At 36.0% G+C, this 24,304-nt stretch overlaps 1 protein-coding gene across 4 annotated transcripts in view; it reads right to left on the bottom strand.

The window, feature by feature from the left end:
- PREX2 (phosphatidylinositol-3,4,5-trisphosphate dependent Rac exchange factor 2) overlaps positions 1–24,304 on the bottom strand; it is a 351,708-nt gene that overhangs the window by 85,815 nt on the left and 241,589 nt on the right. For 3 of the 4 annotated variants that reach the window (XM_007101594.4, XM_024126953.3, XM_055091337.1), the window contains 4 exons: positions 22,535–22,576; positions 18,213–18,430; positions 14,392–14,494; positions 11,940–12,083 (listed from right to left, as the gene is read on the bottom strand). In XM_007101594.4, the coding sequence (XP_007101656.1) occupies positions 11,940–12,083; positions 14,392–14,494; positions 18,213–18,430; positions 22,535–22,576 (507 nt within the window). The remainder of the gene's footprint in view (positions 1–11,939; positions 12,084–14,391; positions 14,495–18,212; positions 18,431–22,534; positions 22,577–24,304) is intronic. The other variant, XM_055091338.1, reaches the window with a different exon arrangement.

Raw genomic sequence — 24,304 nt, forward strand, 5'->3', positions numbered from 1 at the left:
ACACAGGCAGCAGTCCCCTTCACCAGAAAGCCTACACAACTCACTGAACCAAACTGACCCACTGGGGGCAGAAACCAAAAACAACGGGAACTATGAACATGCAACCTGCGAAAAGGAGACCCCAAACACAGTAAGTTAAGCAAAATGAGAAGACAGAGAAATACACAGCAGATGAAGGAGCAAGTTAAAAACCCAACAGACCAAACAAATGAAGAGGAAATAGGCAGCCTACCTGAAAAAGAATTCAGTAATGATAGTAAAGATGATCCAAAATCTTGGAAATAGAATGGAGAAAATACAAGAAACGTTTAACAAGGACCTAGGAGAACTAAAGAGCAAACAAACAACGATGAACAACACAATAAATGAAAATTTAAAATCTCTAGAAGGAATCAATAGCAGAATAACTGAGGCAGAAGAACAGATAAGTGACCTGGAAGATAAAAGATTGGAAATAACTATCACTAAGCAGAATGAAGAAAAAAGACTGAAAAGAATTGAGACAGTCTCAGAGACCTCTGGAACAACATTAAATGTACTGACATTCTAATTATAAGGGTCCCAGAAGAAGAGAAAAAAAAGGGACTGAGAAAATATTTGAAGAGATTATAGCTGAAAAATTCCCTAATATGGGAAAGGAAATAGTCAATCAAGTACAAGAAGCACAGGGAGTCCCATATAGGAAAAATCCAAGGAGAAACATGTCAAGACACATATTAAGCAAACTATCAAAAATTAAATACAAAGGAAAAATATTAAAAGCAGCAAGGGAAAGGCAACAAATAACATACATGGGAATCCCCATAAGGTTAACAGCTGATCCGTCAGCAGAAACTTTGCAAGCCAGAAGGGAGTTGCAGGACATATTTAAAGTGATGAAAGGGAAAAACCTACAACCAAGATTACTCTACCTAGCAAGGATCTCATTCAGACTCCACGGAGAAATTAAAAGCTTTACAGACAAGCAAAACCTAAGAGAATTCAGCATCACCAAACCAGCTTTACAGCAAATGCTAAAGGAACTTCTCTAGGCAGGAAACACAAGAGAAGGAAAAGACCAACAATAACAATCCCAAAACAATTAAGAAAATGGTAATAGGAACATACATATGGATAATTACCTTAAATGTAAATGGATTAAATGCTCCAACAAAAAGACATATACTGGCTGAATGGACACAAAACAAGACCCGTATATATGCTGTCTACAAGAGACCCACTTCAGACGTAGGGACACATACAGACTGAAAGTGAGGGGACGGAAAAAGATATTCCATGCAAATGGAAATCAAAAGAAAGCTGGCGTAGCAACTCTCATATCAGACAAAATAGACTTTAAAATAAAGACTATTACAAGAGACAAAGAAGAACACTACATAATGATCAAGGGATCAATCCAAGAAGAAGATGTAACAATTGTAAATATTTATGCACCAAACATAGGAGCACCCCAATACTTAAGGCATATGTTAACAGCCATAAAAGGGGAAACTGAAGTAACACAATCGTAGTAGGGGACTTTAACACTCCACTTTCACCAATGGACAGATCATCCAAAATGAAAGTAAATAAGGAAACACAAGCTTTAAATGACACATTAAACAAGATGGACTTAATTGATATTTATAGGATGTTCCATCCAAAAACAACAGAATACACATTTTTCTCAAGTGCTCATGGAACATTCTCCAGGATAGATCATATCTTGGGTCACAAATCAAGCCTTGGTAAATTTAAGAAAATTGAAATCATATCAAGTATCTTTTCTGACCACAACGCTACGAGACTAGATATCAATTACAGGAAAAAACTGTATAAAATACAAACCCATGGAGGTTAAACAATACACTACTACATAACCAAGAGATCACTGAAGAAATCAAAGAGGAAATCAAAAAATACCTAGAGCAAATGACAATGAAAACACGATGGCCCAAACCCTATGGGATGCAGCAAAAGCAGTTCTAAGAGGGAAGTTTATAGCAATACAATCCTACCTCAAGAAACAAGAAACATCTCAAATAAATAACCTAACCTTACACCTAAAGCAAATAGAGAAAGAAGAACAAAAAACCCCAAAGTTAGCAGAAGGAAAGAAATCATAAATATCAGATCAGAAATAAATGAAAAAGAATTGAAGGAAACAATAGCAAATATCAATCAAACTAAAAGCTGGTTCTTTGAGAAGATAAACAAAATTGATAAGTCATTAGCCAGAGTCATCAAGACAAAAAGGGGAAAGACTCAAATCAATAGAATTAGAAATGAAAAAGGAGAAGTAACAACTGACAGTGCAGAAATACAAAGGATCATGAGAGATTACTACAAGCAACTCTGTGCCAATAAAATGGACAACCTGGAAGAAATGGACAAATTCTTAGAAAAGCACAACCTTCTGAGACTGAACCTGGAAGAAACAGAAAATATAAACAGACCAATCACAAGCATTGAAATTGAAACTGTGATTAAAAATCTTCCAAAAAACAAAAGCCCAGGACCAGATGGCTTCACAGGCAAATTCTATCAAACATGTAGAGAAGAGCTAACACCTAACCTTCTCAAACTCTTCCAAAATATAGCAGAGGGAGGAACGCTCCCACACTCATTCTACAAGGCCACCATCACCCTGATACCAAAAGCAGACAAAGATGTCACACAAAAAAGAAAAGTACAGGCCAATATCACTGATGAACACAGATGCAAAAATCTGCAACAAAATACTAGCAAACAGAACCCAACAGCACATTGAAAGGATCATACACCACGATCAAGAGGGGTTTACCTCAGGAATGCAAGGATTCTTCAGTATATGCAAATCAATCAATGTGATACACCATATTAACAAATTGAAGGAGAAAAACCATATGATCATCTCAATAGATGCAGAAAAAGATTTTAACAAAATTGAACACCCATTTATGATAAAAACCCTCCAGAAAGTAGGCATAGAGGGAACTTTCCTCAACATAATAAAGGCCATATATGACAAACCCACAGGCAACATCGTTCTCAATGGTGAAAAACTGAAACCATTTCCACTAAGATCAGGAACAAGGCAAGGTTGGCCACTCTCACGACTATTATTCCACATAGTTTTGGAAGTTTTAGCCACAGATATCAGAGATGAAAAAGAAATAAAGGGAATCCAAATCGGAAAAGAAGTAAAACTTTCACTGTTTGCAGATGACATGATACTATACATAGAGAATCCTAAAGATGCTACCATAAAACCACTAGAGGTAATCAATGAATGTGGTAAACTAACAGGATACAAAATTAATGCATAGGAATCTCTAGCATTCCTATACACTAATGATGAAAAATCTGAAAGAGAAATTAAGGAAACACTCCCATTTACCATTGCAACAAAAAGAATAAAATACCTAGGAATAAACCTACTTAAGGAGACAAAAGACCGGGCTGCAGAAAACTATAAGATACTGATGAAAGAAATTAAAGATGATACAAACAGATGGAGAGATATACCATGTACCTGGATTGGAAGAATCAACATTGTGAAAGTGACAGTACTACCCAAAGCAATCTGCAGATTAAATACAATCCCTATCAAACTACCAATGGCATTTTTCAGAGAACTAGAACAAAAAATTTCATAATTTGTATGGAAACACAAAAGACCCAAAATAGCCAAAGCAATCTTGAGAAAGAAAATCGGAGCTGGAGGAATCACGCTCCTTGACTTCAGAGTATAATACAAAGCTACAGTAATCAAGACAGTATGGTACTGGCACAAAAACAGGATAGAAAGCCCAGAGATAAACTCAGGCACATATGGTCACCTTACCTTTGATAAAAGAGGCAAGTATATACAATGGAGAAAAGACAGCCTCTACAATAAGTGGTGCTGGGACAACTGGACAGCTACATGTAAAAGAATGAAATTAGAACATTCTCTAACACAAAAATGTATTCAAAATGGATTAAAGACCTAAATGTAAGGCCAGACACTATAAAACTCTCAGAGGAAAACATAAGCTGAACACTCTATGTCATAAATCATAGCAAGATCCTTTTTGACCCACCTCCTAGCGAAATGGAAATAAAAACAAAAATAAACAAATGGTACCTAATGAAACTTAAAAGCTTTTGCACAGCAAAGGAAACCATAAATAAGACGAAAAGACAACCCTCATAATGGGAGAAAATATTTGCAAACGAAGCAACTGACAAGGGATTAATATCCACAGCAAAGGAAACCATAAATAAGACGAAAAGACAACCCTCATAATGGGAGAAAATATTTGCAAACGAAGCAACTGACAAGGGATTAATATCCAAAATAAAAAAGCAGCTCATGCAGCTCAATGTCAAAAAAACAAACAACCCAGTCCAAAAATGGGCAGAAGACCTAAATAGACATTTCTCCAAAGAAGATATACAGATTGCCAACAAACACATGAAGGATGCTCACCATCACTAATCATTAGAGAAATGCAAATCTAAACTACAGTGAGGTATCACCTCACACCTGTCAGAATGGCCATCATCAAACAATCTACAAACAATAAATGCTGGATAGGGTGTGGAGGAAAGGGAACCCTCTTGCACTCTTGGTGGGAATGTAAATTGATACAGCTATTATGGAGAACAGTATGGATGTTCCTTAAAAAATTAAAAAGAGAACTACCATATGACCCAGCAATCCCACTACTGGGCACATACCCTGAAAAAACCGTAATCCCAAGAGTCATGTACCACAATATTCACTGCAGCACTATTTACAGTAGCGAGGACATGGAAGCAACCTAAGTGTCCATCGACAGATCAATGGATAAAGAAGATGTGGCACATATATACTGGACTCTAGGACACAGGGAGGGGGAAGGGTAAGCTGGGACGAAGTGAGAGAGTGGCATGGATATATATACACTACCAAATGTAAAACAGATAGCTAGTGGGAAGCAGCCGCATAGCACAGGGAGATCAGCTCAGTGCTTTGTGACCACCTAGAGGGGTGGGATAGGGAGGGTGGGAGGGAGACACAAGAGGGAGGAGATATAAGGATATACGTATATGTATAGCTGATTCACTTTGTTATACAGCAGCAACTAACACGACAATGTAAAGCAATTATACTCCAATAAAGATGTTAAAAAATAAAGAAAAACAACAATGACAAACAAAAATAAAGACATATAGATAAAGAGAAATCTTAGAATACTATTTCGACTCCAATGGTCAGTTACGTTAGTTAAAAATAAATAAGCATAAACACATATAGAACTTCCCATTAATTTTAAATGTCTTTTGAGTAATATATATTTCTTTCATAACTAACGTTTTTGGTTGTTTGTTTTTCCTTTAAACTTTATGCAGTGGTATTTTTAACCTTTCGGAGAGGAAATGAATTATAGGAAAGTGCCTAGAAATACAAGATTTCCTTTCGAGAGGCTGCCAGGAATGGCAGGAACGGTGATGGATCCAATTTGGAAATGGAAATTATTTCCCCTTGAAATTATTACCATTAATGAGCCTCAATTTTCAGCAGACTATTTCAAAATGGATAAAAGAATAATCTTTCAAATTGCTAAATGCAATAGTCTCTAAACTAATAATGTTTCCTCAAACTGATAAAAGCATCACCATTTTGGTGGCAAAAATAAAGATTAAATTATTCTAAGTCACTGCTAATTAGTTTTCGCTGTGTTGTGTTTTCTACACTATTCAGATTTCTAGAGCACTGAAGAAATGACAAAAGTTTTAGAGTACTGTTAAATTTAATTTTTTTTTAAATGGCATTATTGCCTTATAACTGAGCAAAGCACTTGTGGAAAATTAGAGAGAAAGCTTCCTACATTTGCTTCAGTACAGAAAATAGAATTTGTGGGCTTCTTTCAAGGATTATTTATTTGTTTATTCCTTATGACTTCTGTTTTCGTTAGAATATTCACAACAGGTTCAGCAAGCTTCTGGGCCTGAATACACACAAGAAATACAGGAAGTCTTTCTGATAAAACAATCCTTAAATACATGCCACATTCCCTTCAGTTAACAAAGTGCTATTTGCGAAAGTCCAATATTCCAGGAGGATTCAGTTTATCAATAGTCATACTTCAATGTGAATTCCTCTTCCAAGTTGTAAAGCTAATAATGAAAGCCCTTGCACTGAAGTAAAAGCATAACTTTCACTGCTTAGTAACTCAGTGTGACCTTGGGCATGTTAATTAATATCTGAGATCCTCAGGTTCCTCGTTTGTGAAATGGAAAATAAGAGCACTTACTAATTATGGTTCTTGGGAAATAATTAAATTAAAGAATAGTATTAAGAGCGCCCATGACTATTCTTATCATTTTTGGAATGTATTTTCTGTACAAGGCAAGGTGCCCAATGCCCCACAGGCATGATCTACTTCAATTTCCACAGGAGATATAGATGACGCTTGAGTGTGCTTAGCCAAACAGGAAGTGTGGGGAACTAAGAGTAGGGTCCATGCAAGGACACTTCAATTTGTGATTTAAGGTCAGAAAGACCAGAAGGTGACCACCAGGAAGGGGCAACAGGGGAACTAGAGGCAGGGGGTCGGGAGTGGGAGGGAAGAAGAAAACCCCTGGTATCTAGTTTCTATAAAGTCTTGATGGCTCAGCTTTGGCCAGAATGTCCAGTCCTGCTCTAAAAGCTTGTTACAATAGAAAAACAAATTTTCCTTATATTTCTTAATGATATTTTCAAATTAACACCAGTTAAGATTCACAATTACGTAATTTTTTTTTAAAAATGAGAAAAGAGTTTAACAGTGTTGTGAAGAGTCTCAGAAATATTTTATGGCTCATGTATAGGGTTTTAGGGAAATGAACTAAAAAAAAGATGAGTTTTACATTTAAAAAGTAAACTGTGCATGGCAAAGTAGAGGAAGGAGAACAACATTCCCTTTCTTAGGTGAATAGTTTGGTTATTTATAGCTATTTTTTTAATAAAGAGAGTGGATTCACATTTTACCAAACTAAATTTCTATTCTCAGCAAAAAAAAAAAAAAAGGTTAAATATATAATAATGTCCAAACTTCAAAGTCTGACCCCTCTTTCGCACTTTCTTGTCTACTTTTCTTAATTCTCATCCGTATAATATTTCTTAAAAATAGTAGTGACATATTTGATTGAATAAATATTTAATTTATTTGAAAGCACTCAATTAAAAGCAGTATTTAAAATACAACTCGAATTTGTTTGCTTGTTTTACTTCTACTGCTTTTGAATTTAGAAGCAAAACATTCCATTAAATGTAGGTATAGTCCGGAAAAAAGGAAAACATAATGAATGTTAGCAGAAATTAAAGATTAAATTATTCTAAGACTGAAAATGAACCTCACTTCCACTCACTCAAAATGCATTTCATGGCTTTTTCAAGAAAGGGATTAATCATAAATCTCTGAGGAACAATTTTAAGAATAGTTTCAATCAACTAACACCCTCTTCTGATAGTGCAACAATGGTACTTTATTGGTTAAATAAGACACTACATACGCACTGTTACAAATCTCCAGAAATGGTCACAATTGGTCAGAATTCCTCAGAAGTGGTCGCAAGGTTTGTGAGGAAGGCAAGTTTTGTCCATGTCGCTGCGACCAACATTGCCAAAGGCTATGCTGCTTTGTAAAGAGAGGGGGGTTCACAGGCTCATGTACCCACTCTTAACATTCAGGAAATCTCAACTCTGGGAATTGTTCCTTCCTCTTTTCAAAAGCTATTTAATGTTTTGTTTATAAATACTGTGCAAAACCCCAAAGGAAAACTAAAGGATTCATCTTTTAAAGGATCCTAAGAAGAATTTTACAGGAAAAAAAAACAAATGCATGAAGGAAGGTAACTTAGAAACTGACAATGGTTATAATAAAATATTCCCTTTTGTTTAAAAAAGAGAAAATGCTCAAGTTTCTGGGTGATTTTAATTATTCTCTGAGAATAGGAAGATACCTTTTAAAGAGGTAAAAGTTAGGAGTAACAGTTTTGGGTGCCAGCTTTTTGCATAGGGGGTGAAGAAACCAAATATCCCCAAGAATGTGCTTGTGGAGAAGGAACCAGCATTGCATGTCCCATTTAGTTTAAAGAAAATCACCACCAGAGACTCAGGGAATAGGTACTTAACAACACTTTACAAGGAAGGGATACCACATTCCAGGACATAGTACATAACTAAAAAAAAGACCTTTATCTGATGCCATGTCCCAAAGAGGTAGAATACATGGGTCTAGGAACCAAGGGTAGAAGCAGAAACAGCCATGCTAGCATCTGTGGAGGGTTAAATTGTATCCCTGAAAAAAATATGACAAAGTCCTAACCCCTGGTGGCTGCAAATGTGACCTAATTTTGATACAGGGTCTAACAGATGCAATCAAATTAAAATGAGGTCATACTGGATTAGGGTGCGCCAGAATCCAATGACCGTTGTCCTTTTAAGAAAAGGGAGATTTGGACAGAGACACAGAGACAGACACACAGAGGGAAGAAGGCCATGTGAAGACAGAGACAGAGACTGTAATTATGCTGCCAAAAGCCAAGGCATGCTGGTAACCACCAGATGCCAGAAGGGGTAAGAAAAGATACTTCCTTAGAGCCTGCCAAGGGGACATGGCTTGTGAACATCTTGGTTTCAGACTTCTAGCCTCCAGAACTATGACAGAATAAATTTCTATTGTTTTAAACCACCCAGTTTGTGGTCATTTTTATGGCAGTGTTGGAAACTTGTCAATTCCAGTGGCCCACTTGGGGTATGTGTGCTTCCCATCCCTGAAATTCTGGCTCCATAGTTTTAAGGGTCCTGATCCCCAAAGGGGCACACTTTCCCTAGGAGACAAAGAAGGGGCCCCACTGAACTGTAAACTCTGGTTGACACCCGGGCACCTGAGTCTCCTTGTGCCAAGGCACCATCCAACAAGAAAAGAAATCACCATCTTGGCAGGCTAATCTACCCCGATCATCATAAGGAAGCAGGGCTATTGTTACATAACGAGGACAAGAAGGAATACGTCTGGCATCCAGGTAATCCGCTCAGGTCCCTCTTGGTACCCCCTCGCCCAGGTTTGATGGTAAATGGACACACGCAGCAATCCTGGCCTGAGAAGGGCATAGTGACACCAGGGAATCAGGCCTCCTGGGGCTGAAGGTCTTAGTCATGCCACCGAGACCAGCAGAGGCTCAGGCTGAGAACGAGGCTACCGTACAAAGGATGGCATAAGAGGGAAAATGAGAATCTGTTGTAGCCCCAAGACCATCTGCAGCAGCAAGGACTATAGCTTGTCCCATTAATATGCTGCTAAATTATCCCCCCAGGAACAGAGGCCCATCACAGTCAGGAAGGACACCCTCCCTACACAAAGGAACAGATCAAGATGCGGACTATGGCAGATACTATAAAGCTACCCACTCAGATCCCCTTTCAGAAACGAAGGGCTCTTTGCCCAGCTGCTGGGATTGCCAGAAGACATCCCTCAGCTGTCAGCTCTACAGGGCATCTTCAGCCTCTGCTAAAAAAAACTGTCCCACCCAAATCACGTCTCCTTCTCGGTGTAGCCCAGGTCCTAATGACCTAACAACGCAGAAGCAAAAAGGCCCAGTTCTCATTGCCCCGGCTCCCCAGAATCTAGAAGTGTCAAACGCTTGTGAAATGGATTAATGTAACTAAGCAAAGATTAACTAGATAACTGCACAGTGGTTTATAATCCACATCGCTCTGTGCTTTCTCACTCTTGGTGGATATCAGAATCACCTGGAAAGCTTCTAAAATATACTGGTATTTGTGCCCCAATTCCCAGAGATTCTGACTTCATTGGTTCGGTGTGGAACCAAGGAACCAAGCATGAGACAGCATGAAAGCAAGCCAGAGACCCTGGATATCTATCCTCCTTGGACTTCCATTTTCACCCAGTTTATAGTTACTTGCTTTATCTTACCAGGGGCTCAGGGATCCTAAAAGGATTAATTCTCTGACTTGTAGGAAGTAATTCTAGAAGACTGCTTTAGTGTGATCTTTACCTTCTAGCATTGGTACCACGGACAACCTTAGGAGCGCTGACTCTAATACATTTCCCAGGAAATTTTCAAACTCATCTACTCTTCTCTTTATTATTTGCTAACAAAGACTCACATACCCACAAAACTAAAACCTTTCAATTAAACTTTCATCCCAGGAATAGACTCCATTTGGAATCTCTCCCATTTGCCACCCCTTTCAATTACCAGATGGTAATCGCTGCTCAAGCTAGGGCTGAATTTCCTGTGCTTCTCTCAAGCTGATGAAAACTCAAAGAGTTACTAATGATTCCTCATGGGAGTTTTATGAATGCAGCGGAACCTCTGCAATAAAACCTAATGTTTGCTAGAGTTTTTCTTTACATTACACTGTAAAAGCAACAGTGTACTCATTGAAATCATATATATTTCAGGATTCTTTTTAAATTAGCTTTGGCCACAGTTATAAAATAGAGGTTACTTGCAAAATCATTTTTTCCCTATGCACACTGGCTGCTGGGTATGAATATTCAGCTATTTATGGGTGGTGTATCACAAATGTAATCACTTTTTTAGAAAAGATGATTAATGCCATCTGTCATCTCAGTAATGATTTCAAAGACAGAATTTTTTAAAAGAGAGAAACAAAGGAAAAGACATGAAGAGCCTGTAACGAGGGCAAGGTCTGGTTAAACCCTATAAAAGTTAATATTCCAGACCAGCAGCCTTTCCTTTCTTCCAAAACTACTGATCTCTGTAATGGCTTTTAACATATTTTAGACTAAACTATTCTCCTAACATAGCTCCAAAGGTCTATTTTTGCTCAATTTCTTTTTCTTTTTTATTTCTTTTCATTGCAGATTCTTTTATTACCTACATGGACCCTATCACATAAATGAAAATACCTTCTAATAACTCCTAAGATCTCTGTGCTGAAATTTTTCTCTGCTTAAATGTATTCTTGCCAAGTATCTGAGGTAGTCGTCTTTAAACTATGGCAATTGGAGGAAGAGTAATCTATCTTTTAGAATTATAACAACATGCATGTGGTACAAAGCAGAATTTTCACTTGGCAGTGAATTTAGATTTCATATGCCTCTCTGTTCTTCCGTTACTGAAATGGATTTTATTCCTCTACTTTTCTCATTTTTTATTAGAATATAAAAATTCTACAGCAATACCAATGCAGTCTTGAAAACTCAAAAGAAGAAAAAATGAAATGTTCTGTGGTACCACTCAGAGAAATTGATACAATCTTGATCACAGCATGAATTTTAAAAAAAAATCACAGACAAAAAGATACTACACAATAATCTGAATTTCTGATCTTTTCTGGCAGCATTTGTGACCACAGAAATAAAAAAGATCCAGGACCTTCCCTGGGAAATCACTTCACTGCAAGAATCTTCTTATTCATGTTATTCTTAATTTCTTCTACTGCAGTTAACACTCATTGTTTATTTGCCAAAACAATTTTTTTATTATGAAAGGAATACATTTTTACTGACAAAAAAATTGACACAATGCAAAAAAACTTAAAGAATAAAATATCATCAATTTAATCATCCAATGATACATTTTACACACATGTAAGTATATACATACATGTATGACATAATTGAGACTATAATATAAATTCTTATTATCAAACTTCTTCTATCTCATAAAATATCTTAACCAACCAATTTTAATGGTTCTACCAAAATTTATTTAAGCCAAATTAATTTATCTTTATTTAAGCCACTCATGCCTTATTTCTCCACTATAAATAACGCTGCAATCCTATTTGATAAATATTTAAACCATACGCAATTCTTTCCTTAACAAACATTCCCATCAGTAAACATATTACCTAGGCACTATGAATAAATTTTTGAATTAATGAAAAAAAAGGATGGTCACAACTACATTTTAAAAAATTGATAAAGATAAATAATTTAAGTACCTGAAGTATAACAAAGAAAGCAGTTTACCTTGTGCAAAAAGAACAGGATGAATTTTAAACCCTCCTCCGTTTTTCAACCTTTGAGGCAGCTGTTCAAAATGATAACTATCGATGTAGAAGTAAACTTTCAGAGCTTGCCGGCTTCCTTCAGCTTGATAAGTAAGAGGAACATCTAAAATGACATTTGATGTTATATTACTTCCTAAAATCAGGATATTTGATTTAGTATATCTGTTAAGCTTTAAAAAGAATCCCGAAAATTACTAGAAACTAATATACTAAAAGTACCCACGTATATTAAAGCTCAGGTTTGGCGTACTGACACTGCTATTTGGTGAAAGAGTATTCAATCAGGTTCTCATTAGCTAAAGCAACAGATTTATTACTGTACTGTATATAAAATTCTGTAATAGAAAACTTCATTACACTTTAACACACCAGGTGTCTCACTTAACTAAATGAGAAGTTTAGCTACACATGGTTTGGAATCACAATTTCCCAGGATTGCTGCCTCATTCATATTTTAGTCAAGATGAGTCCGTGGGGTACACTTCTGAAGTAGTGTGCAAGAAACTGATGCATAGCAACCATTATCAAAATTAGCATGTGTTTTGCAAGTTCCATTCCCTGGGCACCAGATCAAAAATGCCCTACCTGCCCCTTCATTTTCATCCTTTGCTTTTTTTCTATTTCCTGTCATGAATTCATATTATCTTCTAATTTATTATCAAAATAACTCATTTATCTCACTTATTATTTATCTCTGTTTAGTTCTCTATTGTATCCAACACTTGGCCATAAGTAGGCACTTAAGCAATTTTCGATGAATGAATGATTATAATTCCTAGATAACAGATTAAATGAATATTTATTGAGTCCCTATTTATTGTACTAGACATTGGAAATGTGCAAATAAATAAAAACCATTCTCAGCCCTGACAGATCTGTTTAGATCTTCTACCATAATGCATAGGGGATCCTCACACTTATGAACAAACAAGAAACAGAAAAATAACAAACTGCTAAAGAGTTCTTGGACTGATAGACACATCTTAAACCTATTTGTGACAATGTTGAAATGGTAGATAAATGATCGTAACTTGCAGAAACTAAAAGATATAGAGATTAAGCCCTAGGTGTTGCTACTTCTCTGGATGTATACTTCTAAAACAATGCCTTTGTTCGGTTTAAGGATGGCCAATTGCTAAAGGAAAGGGATACTTTTCAATCTTTCAATTCAATTTCGTAAAGTAACTTCTTTGCAACACTAGATACCACCAAGTTCTGCTGAAATTCTATTCTTCATCTGCACAGCAAGTTTGTTTATCCTTCTACGTTTATAACCATAAAGCCTTTCTGCCTGATGCACTGTATAAACTGAATTGATATTTGTTCATTCATTTACCTGAAAAAAAGTATTGGCCTTTTTGTTCCAGGCATCTCTTGAGTGCTGGATATACAGCAATGAACAAGATAGGTTTTGCCGTCTTGGAAATTGTACAGGATGAATAAATGAATCAAGATAGTTAATGTGATTATATTTGTACACACTATGTTTTCTGACACTTGGATAAAATAATTTTTAATTTTCATTTTTAAGCTGGCAAAAATGTAGACTATGTGTCTACTTCTTCAGAATTAAATTATAAATTTTATCAATTATTGTCAGATCAAACAATTATAATGTCTCTGTATAGTCTTGGCTCTAAACACTGTTTTCATTGCCTGCTAACACACTGTCTACAGGATCAACTGAAGATAAGGAGTGGATACCCAATTCAATCAATTTTGCTAAGTAATTATTATATATCTGAGCGAACGTTTTGGTGGCCTCAGAGATTATCCACATAGCCAGAAATGTTAGGGCAGTTCTGTTATTAAAAGAAGTCTTCACATGAAAAAAGCAGCAGAAAGGACAAATTGTGATCCCACTTATACGAGGTACGTAGCATAGGCAAATTCAGAGCCAGAAAGTGGAAGAGAGGTTACCAGGAATTGGAGAAGTGGGGGAGGGTAGTGATTGTTTAAGGAGTATGGAATTTCTGTTTGGGAAGATGAAAAAGTTCCGGAGACGGATGGTGGAAATGGTTGCACAACATTTTGAATGAACTTAATATCACTGAATTGTATACTGAAAATGGGCTAAATGGTAAATTTTATGGTATGTATATTTCACCACAATAACAAAAAAGAAAGAAAAGGCAATCTTGAGTAGCACAATATTTGACACACACACTCCAAAAAAGTTTTAGAGGTCAGACTAATAGCTAAAAACAAAAGTATAAAATTAGCTGTAAATTTAATTTATATATACTTTCTATCACTTCCCCAGCTGGTTATTACTATTTTACCCTAAATATAATATTTTATATAAAACTTAAACTGCATATCAAATATATTCATATCAAAGTTATGACATATGTTGTTGTCTGATGCCAAAGAAATTTTACAAAACATACATGAAATATTTAACTACTTACTTGCAACCAGTGGTTCCTCTTCTGATGGTTTAAAGTAAAAAGAAACCTTTTCCAAGTCAAATAGTGCAACCAGTGTATCTTCTAGCATGGCTTGTTCATCTGTCTAGAAAGAAAGAGAAACAATACATGATATGATAGGATTGTTTGGGATAAAACATAATATAGCATAATACAACGTAACAACTCCAGACCAAAACTAGGTTCACTTGTGTTTTCTTTAAGTACAAACCAAATTATCAACACATCTAAGAATTTACTGCCTAAAATGAAATTAACAAATCCTCAGTTACGTTTCTTTTGTAGTTTTATATTTTCCCTTTTCTCTGCTGTCTAAATGATTTTTTCAGTCTGTTTCGTAGCTAGATTCTAATTCTATTGATTTTGTTTATCAGTTACAAATGTGTACACAAAGAAACATACTATTTGCCTCTAAATCTCTATCATCTTACAAATATAACAGCTGAAAGACAAAAATATTGTTTTGTTAAAAAGCCCAGTACATAATGGTCATCATACTTTACGATAAGATAACCTGTGCATTATTCAATTTGCAATTTGTGAAAACTGTGATAAAAGCAATTTGCATGTATGTAATGATTTTTCTTCCAAAGAGCCTGGGGAAAAGAATCATTTTCACTTGCCTTTATGGGGCCTTAATCTAGAATCTTGTGAATATGAGATTTGATTTGTTTTAATCATTCATTTCATTCCTACAGCATATTTTACAGCTGAGGCAGGTAAGGCCCAGACATGGTAAAAAGTTCACTGCATACCTCAGCGACATCATCTTTCTACTACTGGATCTGGCCTTCCTATTAGCAGTTCAGTGCCCTGTCTAAAGTCTTTTACTAATTTCCTCATGAAAGAATAATTAACCTAATCAAACACAACTTTTCTTTCAAAGATACATTTGTTTCCTTAAGAATGTCAATGATCCTTTTTAACAATAATTTTAACTTGCTTTACCTGCATTTTAAAAGTTGCTGTAAGCTTATAGCCATATTTTGGGGGCAGCATGAGTAGGGGGTGAAGGAGATGGTAAAGAATTTCCATCGTGTGTGGGAAAAAACCCACCAAGGCAGCCTCAGACCCCAAAGAAGGACGGCATGGATGCCAAAAGGTTAACAGCATCATCACCTTTGTACCTTAGTTTGGTACTTAATATAATGGATGGTACACAGTAAGTGCTGGATAAATGTTTTATAAGACTGTTACTTTTTAAAGTCCTTTGAAGCAGCAGAAAAATGCCACGAACCTGGAATTGTAGGGACAGGACTAAAGAATCAGCATTCTTCCACTTGAGAGGAATACACACAGGAAGAAATGTCCCAAACAGGCTGCGCTCTGATCGTAACTTGCAGATGTGGCTAAAGCCATACCCAAGGACCTAGGACTGCGCTCCGAGCCCAGGAACACACAGACCGCCAGTGCCTGCAGCTCCCAGGGAGCTCTTCACAGTTCAGGAGGCCCTTAGCGCTCTTGTTACAGAGGCAGAAAGGCTACAAGTTTCTTTGACTTTCTTTTTAACTACCTTTGAATTTTTTATTATCAATTCTTTAAATAAACTTAAGGGTTTCATAAGACCGATTTAAAACAAAAGTACAGCTTTCTTGAGATATAATTCACATACCATAAAATTCACCCACTTTAAGTATACAGCTCAGGGGTTTATATATATGCAGAGTTGTGTAACTATCACCATCATCCGATTTTAGAATATTTTCACCACCCCAAAAAAGAAACTCAGTACCCATTAGCATTCATCCTCCATATACCTTCCTCCAATCCTTAGCCTCAGTCAACCACTAGCCCATTTTCAGTCTCTAAAGTTTGCCTATTATATTATTACATAATAATGTAATCAAATAATATGTGGTCTTTTGTAACTGGTTTATTTCTCTTAACATGTTTCCAAGGTTCATCCATGTTGTAGCATGTTATCAGTACCTCACTCCTTTTTACTGCTGAATAATACTTCATTGTATGGATATACCCCAACTTGTTTATCCACTCATCAGACAGCTCACGGACGTTTGAGGTGTTTCCACCTTTTAGGTATTATGAATAATCTTGCCAGGAACATTTGTGTACAAGTTTTGCTAGAATATAAGTTTTCTTTTCTCTTGGATATTACCTAGGAGTAGAATTTCTGGGTCATATGGAAATTCCACGTTTATTAACATTTTGAGGAACTGCTGAAATGTTTTCCAAAATGGCTGCACTATTTTCCATTCCCCCCAGCAGTGTCTGAGGGTTACAATTTCTCCACATCCTCACCAACACTTGTGCCTGTCTGTCTTTTGGATTGTAGCCATCCACATCACTGGGACATAGTATCTCATTGTAGTTTTGAGTTGCACGTCCCCAATGGCTAATGATGTTAATCGTCTTTTCACGTGCTTTTGGCCATTTTATATCTTCTTTGGAGAAACGGCCATTCAAATCCTTTGCCTGATTTTTAATCGAGATGTCTTTTTATTCTTTAGTTTTAAGGATTCTTTATATAGTCTGGATATGTCACTTACCAGATGTATGAATTACAAATATTTTCCCCCATTCCTTGAAATTTCAAATAAATGTACCAGTACTTGACTAGACAATGGCAGTTTTTAAGTAAGAAAAGAATAGAAATGAAGCCTCATTCATTAATTAATTTGTTCAACAAACACTTAAAGCCTACCATGTATTAGGAAGAGGGCATCTTATCTTATGTAATTTTTATTTGACAGGCAATGATTCATTAGTATTTATTTTGTTTTTAAACACTTTTCAAGTGACTTATTTCAAAGTTTTCATTAAGTAAATCTTTCTTATTTGGTTATATTAGCAACCAAATAAAAAACTGATCACCCACATGGAGTGTAGAGAGTCTTTTCAAAAGAATCTAATCCTGTTTCTCTGAATTTCACTCAGCTCAATGGACTTCCTTACCTTACCATTCCAGAACTTTTTATGACCGTGCAGTACAGCAATTACCCCCCTGTCCTCAATATCATTGAAGAAAAACATTATTTTGATGTATAAACTCATATACATTCGTTTAAAAACTCAACCATGTTACTTGGTAGCTACATTTTCTATGTGTACTTTAACAGATAAAATAGCCTCTCATGTTTCCAATCAAAATTATATTTAACACGCACCTTAAGTTTAAATAAACTGAACATATTTGCCTTTATACATCATGACAACTATCAGAACCACAGGAAGTATACGTGAAAAAACTCTAAGCTCACCACTGTTTTACCAAATATTTCGAGATGCTTTCTTCATCTCCGCTGTGGACAACTGACGCATAAACACGGAATATTTTACAGTAATTAAGGCAATGTTCTTAGATTCAACAGGAAAAACATGCACACAAAGGAAGGAAATAAAATCATTTAACACATGCAAATTTTAACCAGATTGTCAGACAGCATGGCATGCAAGTTGTCAGAGCTCTTCTAAGAGCACGTTCCAGAACATCAACCTCAGGGGGAGCGCGGGTCTCATGGCAGACTCTTCCTTCTGGACTGCAAATAAGCAACCGCAGCAGACAGATACTCTTTCCTCTGCTGACCTTTCTCGGCCGGTGCTTAGGGATACAGGAATTAGTAACAGATGGAGGCTTTCTCAGCTTTTAGCAGCCACTGAGAATAAAAATCAGGAAAGATATTTCCACATACTTATTAAAGCTATATTTGCCCATGGAAAAACATATCCTTTTAAAGGAGCTGGACGACTGTGGATACAATAATGAATAACCATGTTTTATTGGGAATAGGTCCCAATGTACGTTCCAGTTGACACAGCCAGTGGGAGGCATTGTGGTTCCTTACCAAGTTTGGTGACAGAAGTGACTGAAAGTGAAAAAGAACTCCTGCATTCGCTATCTGGTCCAGCCACCTTCTGCTGGCTTCCCAAGTTTCCATCTCATTTTCCTTGCTGTTGTCAAACATCTGGTTTAAGGCGGCCATGAGCTGCTCAGAGAAGGCACAGACCGTGGCCACAAGACTCTGGCAGAAAACCATGTCTCTTCGGAGCTGTGTCTCACTGTCTGTGATCCAGGAGAACATAAAGGCAGTTTTGGAAAATGTCATAGTTGAATAAGACCAATTCATTCAGCATTTGCATTCACTGATATTTCATCCTTTCCCTAAACTCACAGCATGGGAAAAATGTGAATTTGAGCTCTATTCATGAGAGCTCAAATTTGAGCTCAAATTCATACGTTTGAGCAAGTATGCCTTTTAGAAAACACTGAACACCCAAAAATGTTAGAAACGTTAATTCTTAATTGATATTGTAACTATTTTGCGATCACTAAATTGTTTTATAAAACCCAATAAAATAAGGCTTTATTTTATTTACTTTATTTTTCATGATGGAACACAATTTGTACTGGTGCATGACACTTTCCTAAAGAAAACTCAAAGCCCAGTTTTTCAGTTTGCGCTGTAAGTGAAATAAAATATTATTAGTACTAAATTTTAAAAAATTACCTACTAGACCTATTCAAATATTAATGTGAAACACACATGGGGAAGAGTATCATGTCCAATTGCTTGTAATAATATGCAAATCTGTATCTCCTGAAGTCACCTATTCAACTTTATAAGGTATAAACAGATCCAGTTCATAAATTCCTCTATTTTTTTGAAATAGGTAAAATATTTGCAGTTCTAGCATAAATTGATTTTTACTAGCATTCTGATTCTGCAATTAACTGGACTTTTGATTGACCCACTTGGAAGGTATGTTTACCCTGTGAATTGCCAGTCCTGGACCTCAGGTTTTTCAAATGGAAAGCAGCTGTGCCCCTGAGAACCTGATCCCAAAGGGTTCACTTCTCTGGGGCGTTGGATATAACACAAACTACATAAACAACATGAACACCAAGCCATACATTCTGTACATTGAGAAACCTCTTGTACTACAGGAACAACACAGGTAAATAACATCATACTCCCAAAAGTGTACTGAATATTTTGAGGGCTCAGGATCTTCTGAAATGAAGAAGCATTGTCAATAATTAGTGTATAACGTAGATAAACATGCTGCCTTTACTCAGCAATGAGTTCTTGCTTTATTGATAGAAAGGCATAGTTTTTAAGTTGTTTAACCAAGAACATGCAACACCTGTTTTTAATGACCGTCAAAGCATGTGTACACATAATTGCTGCTTCTTACTTAGTCTCACTGTTAGTAAAAGCTACTCTTGAAAATTTTGTTAGAAACAGGAAAATATATTAAAAATATTTAATTATATAATAAAAATATTCATTGACTAGGTTGAACTATATGAACTTGCTGTTTTAGTAGGTCAACATGATTGAATATGGCAATTCCATAGAGTTCAACCTGTTAATTTAACTAACAACATGTGTTAGACATTTCCTTTAAGGAGTCATATACTATGTGCCTGTTCTAATAGACAGAAAAGAGCTTTTTACAGGTCACTATAAAATGGCTAAACTGGGAAAGAACTTTGTCCAATTTCAACTAAGAAAAAAGCAAAACACTTATTCAGTTGTGCATAATTTCTAACTGGGTGTAGACATTCAACAAATACTTACTGAATGAAAAAAATGAACCAGTAGAGCAACTAACAAACAAATGAATTAAGTGAAATGAAAATGTATGAGCTCATTCCCTGGCTTCTTTTAGTTTGACTTAAAAGGGTGATTCTTCGTTCATCGGCCCTCTGGCTCCGGGCCACCCTCCTCCCCTCACCACCCAGCAAACTTGAAATCATTCTTCAAGAGTCAACTCATTGAACTATTAAAATATTATCTCCCTTTGGGGAATGTCCTCTCTCCTTCAGGAAGCCTGTGCATTTCTTTCTGCCCCCGCAGGTGTGGGGGTGTCTCCCCCTACTGAAGGGCTAATGACCTAGCATTGTGAGAGTCTGCTCACATGCTTGTCTTCCCCCAGGGACCGTCAGCACATCAACGCCAGAGGAAGTGGCATATCATGTGATTTATGCTCAGGGACTTGAGAGGCAGATAATCTGCTTTCAACTTCCCATTCTGCCAATTTTAATCTATACAATTCTAGGTATCAGATCCCTATTTGTAAAATAGGGGTTATTCCTACTTCTTAGATCTGTGATGAAGACAAATGAGATAAAAACATTTAAAGCACTTAGCAAGGTGAAAATGGACCGTGATATTATCATGATTCTCCTTTTCCCTAGCATCTAGCATGGTGCCTGGCACACGGGTGCTCGGTTTTATTGCTAAATAGAGAAGGAACATCATGATAAAGAAAGAAACCCGGGCTTCCCTGGTGGCGCAGTGGTTGAGAGTCCGCCTGCCGATGCAGGGGACACGGGTTCGTGCCCCGGTCCGGGAAGATCCCACATGCCGCGGAGCGGCTGGGCCCGTGAGCCACGGCCGCTGGGCCTGCGCGTCCGGAGCCTGTGCTCCGCAACGGGAGAGGCCACAACAGTGAGAGGCCCGCGTGCCGCAAAAAAAAAAAAAAAAAAAGAAAGAAAAAGAAAAAGAAAGAAACCCAATAAGCAAACTTTCAGCAAAAACATATAGGTCTTTTCCTTTTAATTATGCAGCTGTTCGAAAGTCACAAGTGTCCATCCTTTACCAAAGCTATTCTCATTCCTCATTTTTATCAATAAGAACTACAGCAAGAATCACAACAGCTGCTCCCAGCTTCCAGTAAAAGAAGAAAAGCAAGTTCTGGTTTTTTTGACAGCTTGTTTATTTTCGCCAAGTAAAAATTCCCTTGTAGTGGGAATACACTCAAAACAAATGGATTTTTACCTATCAAAGGCTTCCGTTTCATTTCAGTATTTAAGCGCCTACTTAAATTCATCTTCTACAGACATGTTTAAAAACATTAACACTTAATTTAGTCTCAACTGTTTAAAAAACTCAAATTCCATTGTAAGCTTGCTGATCTGAAAAGAATGAGATGGTTTCTAGACATGCAAGTAATCTGTCATTATTCTGAGATTGTAGGGGAAAGAAAGCAAAATAAACAAAGAAACAAAAAGCAGAGATCAGAGACAGAAAAAGACAGGAACAAAAGACAATTAAGAATAATGTTTAGCAGACCCAGTCCACCCTTTTCAAGTGAAAAGCATAATTTTATAGCCAACAATATGGAGTAATTTGTCTATGTTTGGTTATCATTCAAATGTAACAAAGAAAAAAGGAGTAAATCAAGTAGGAAAAAGGAGAATTATGATAGGAATAGAAAAATGAAATTGAAATCAAAATAAGAACAGCCATCTGAATATTAATAAATAAAGCAATGCATTCCAGGACCATTTCTGGAATTGGCAGAACTAAGTTTGAATTTCAAAACTGCACCTACTATATATTTATTCACCCAGTAAGGCATCTCTATGCCTAATTTTCTAGATGTCCCAAAATATGTGTTGATTGACTACCATGTGCTAGTTATTATTCATCTGCTTGAATGTAGATTTCTTCACCTTTAAAACTGTGGAAACAATAATAATATTCTCACAGAGTAGTTGTGAGAACTCAGTGAAATCCATAAAAATGAGGTCCATCGACTATGCTGTCATTATTAAAGCTCAAAAAATGTAAGATACTTTTGATATTATTACTCAGTCAAAAAGCAAAGCAAAAACCAATCATCAAAAAAAAAAAAAGGCCCTCTTGCTTAAGTTGGCTCGTTAATTCGTTTATCATTTAAATTTTCCAAGTGTGACAGATCGTAAAAGTGCTCACAAATTCTTCCCCCTCTGTGTCCCTGCCCTTGCAAAACGATTTCAGATTGAGTCTTCCTATCAAAAGCACAGTCTGTTTCTCCTTAAATCTGAACCTGCCTACATCCTTGTTATAAACAAAAGTTAGACCCAGTTTCACAAAAAAATCTATTTGTACAATTAACTTTACCAAAACCTCCTCCCTTTCTCCTTTTAAATTATATTTTGTAGAAATATACATTTATATGTTTTCATGTTTTTAACCTTTAATTGAAGATGAGCATATGGTTTATGTTTTTATCAAAATACTAAGTATTTTTTTAATCTCTGCAAGGCTTTAGAAAAGGTAGAGATCATATTTCCATCTATTTTGTAAACAGTTGAAGACACTGCCTTCATATCGTAAGACATCTAAGGTCATGGGCTATAATAATCTCAAATAGTAAAAATAATGTAAAATATTACCTGAATATTCAAGAAGAGCCAGGATTATCCTACACTTTACCTCTGCAGAGAAAGAAAACATACCAGTCAGTTGTTCAGTCTGTTTCTGCAACTAACATCACATTTGAACTGTGTAGTAAAAATTAGCACAACCTTATTATATACATTAGATAATAAAAATCCCATTCACTTGACATGCTATTTTTGCCTATCTACCTATATAAATTCTTCCCATTGCTCAAGACCCTAAAATCTCTTCCAGATCTGAATTACATGAGCCTATGAAACACCTGCTACCATTGTAGGTCATCATTAGCTGTTGTAGCTTGCATGGTCTTGATCAATAAACTGTCAAATAGTATTTTTAAAATTTAAACTTTTAAAAATTATATATACAATATATAAAGAATATATGTAATATAATATATAAATATATATTAATAAATATGTGTATGTGATATTGTGAATTATACTGTGTATTAACATTAGAAATATATGTATATATTGTGGCTTTCCTATCTGTAGGTCAAGATACTGCCCTAAAAGACAGAAAAATACTAAGTATTTCCAAATACTCTTCTCACCCCATCCCCACACAGGGCCAATCACAGATGTCTGATAAATGATGTGTATTAACATCATACTGATTGCTATGTGCCCAATGAGCTCTGTGTCCATTTGCTTCCAACTGGTAAATAGTTTACTTGCAATAGGAAAATATTAAAACATAAAGAGTTCCTTTATGTAACCAAGATTATGGGAAATAAAAAAGGCTAGGTTGTATCGTATTCTAAATAGGTTCACAGCAGAATCAGAGCAACAAAAGTAACAGGTAAGAAATGCAGGAAATGCCTGAAAGGGCATTAAGTTTTACAAGTGAGACACAAGAACAAATGGATTTCAGAGGCAGAAAAGTACACGGGACTGAATCAGGAGACCCATCTGTTATACACTAGCTTTGTCATCTTCAGTACATTGTTAATCTACTTTTGAGTCTCAACTTGCTCATTCATAAGTGATAATAACATCTATCTTATCTATATTATAGGACTGTGTATAAAAAATAAATGGGAATATATATTAAAAGCCTTGGAAAAGTATTTAAAGTGCTGTGTACCTGTGAAGCACTCTTATTGTAACCTGGATGTGGCTAAAATTGGTACAGAATTTTTTTTAAGAGAGTCTCAAAATTTTAAAAATTTTCCCAGTTCATTGTCAGGGGACTAAGTACATATCCTAAGAGTGGGAAATAGTGCTAGCAAGGGAATAGAGTAGAGAATAAATGCCAAACATTCAACAATCTAGCATAGAAAAGATCTTATGATATCATTAAGAGATTGAGATTGGGATACAATTGGAAAGCCCTATTGAAAAATGGCTTTCAGCATCAGATTGATGAGTTTAGATTTATCTAACAGAAAATAACTCTAAGGCTCTGAGGCAGGGTACTGAACAGGATACTTTAGGAGAATGAATCTGGTGATGGTGTATATGAACCAGAAAGGATAGAGACAAGGGATTAGCCAGAAAACTATTTTAATAACTGAGATATGAAGAAAAAGGGAAAAACTGAACAGACTTTTGAATTAAAAAAAGAAGAAGCAGCAGCAGCTCTTTAGGATATTAGGACAAAGGCAGAGAAAAAAATGAAAAACAGTAGGTTGCTAGAAAAATAGGAGCTTTTAAAAGGAATATAATTTTTGTAGGCAACAAAGAGTTGAACTGTCACTAACAGACATTTGAATTTAAGGTGACGGTGGATCCAATTTATTTATTTATTTATTTATTTTT

The sequence above is a fragment of the Physeter macrocephalus genome, chromosome 15 (genome assembly GCF_002837175.3).
Source record: "Physeter macrocephalus isolate SW-GA chromosome 15, ASM283717v5, whole genome shotgun sequence".
In the NCBI taxonomy this organism is placed as follows: Eukaryota; Metazoa; Chordata; class Mammalia; order Artiodactyla; family Physeteridae; genus Physeter; species Physeter macrocephalus.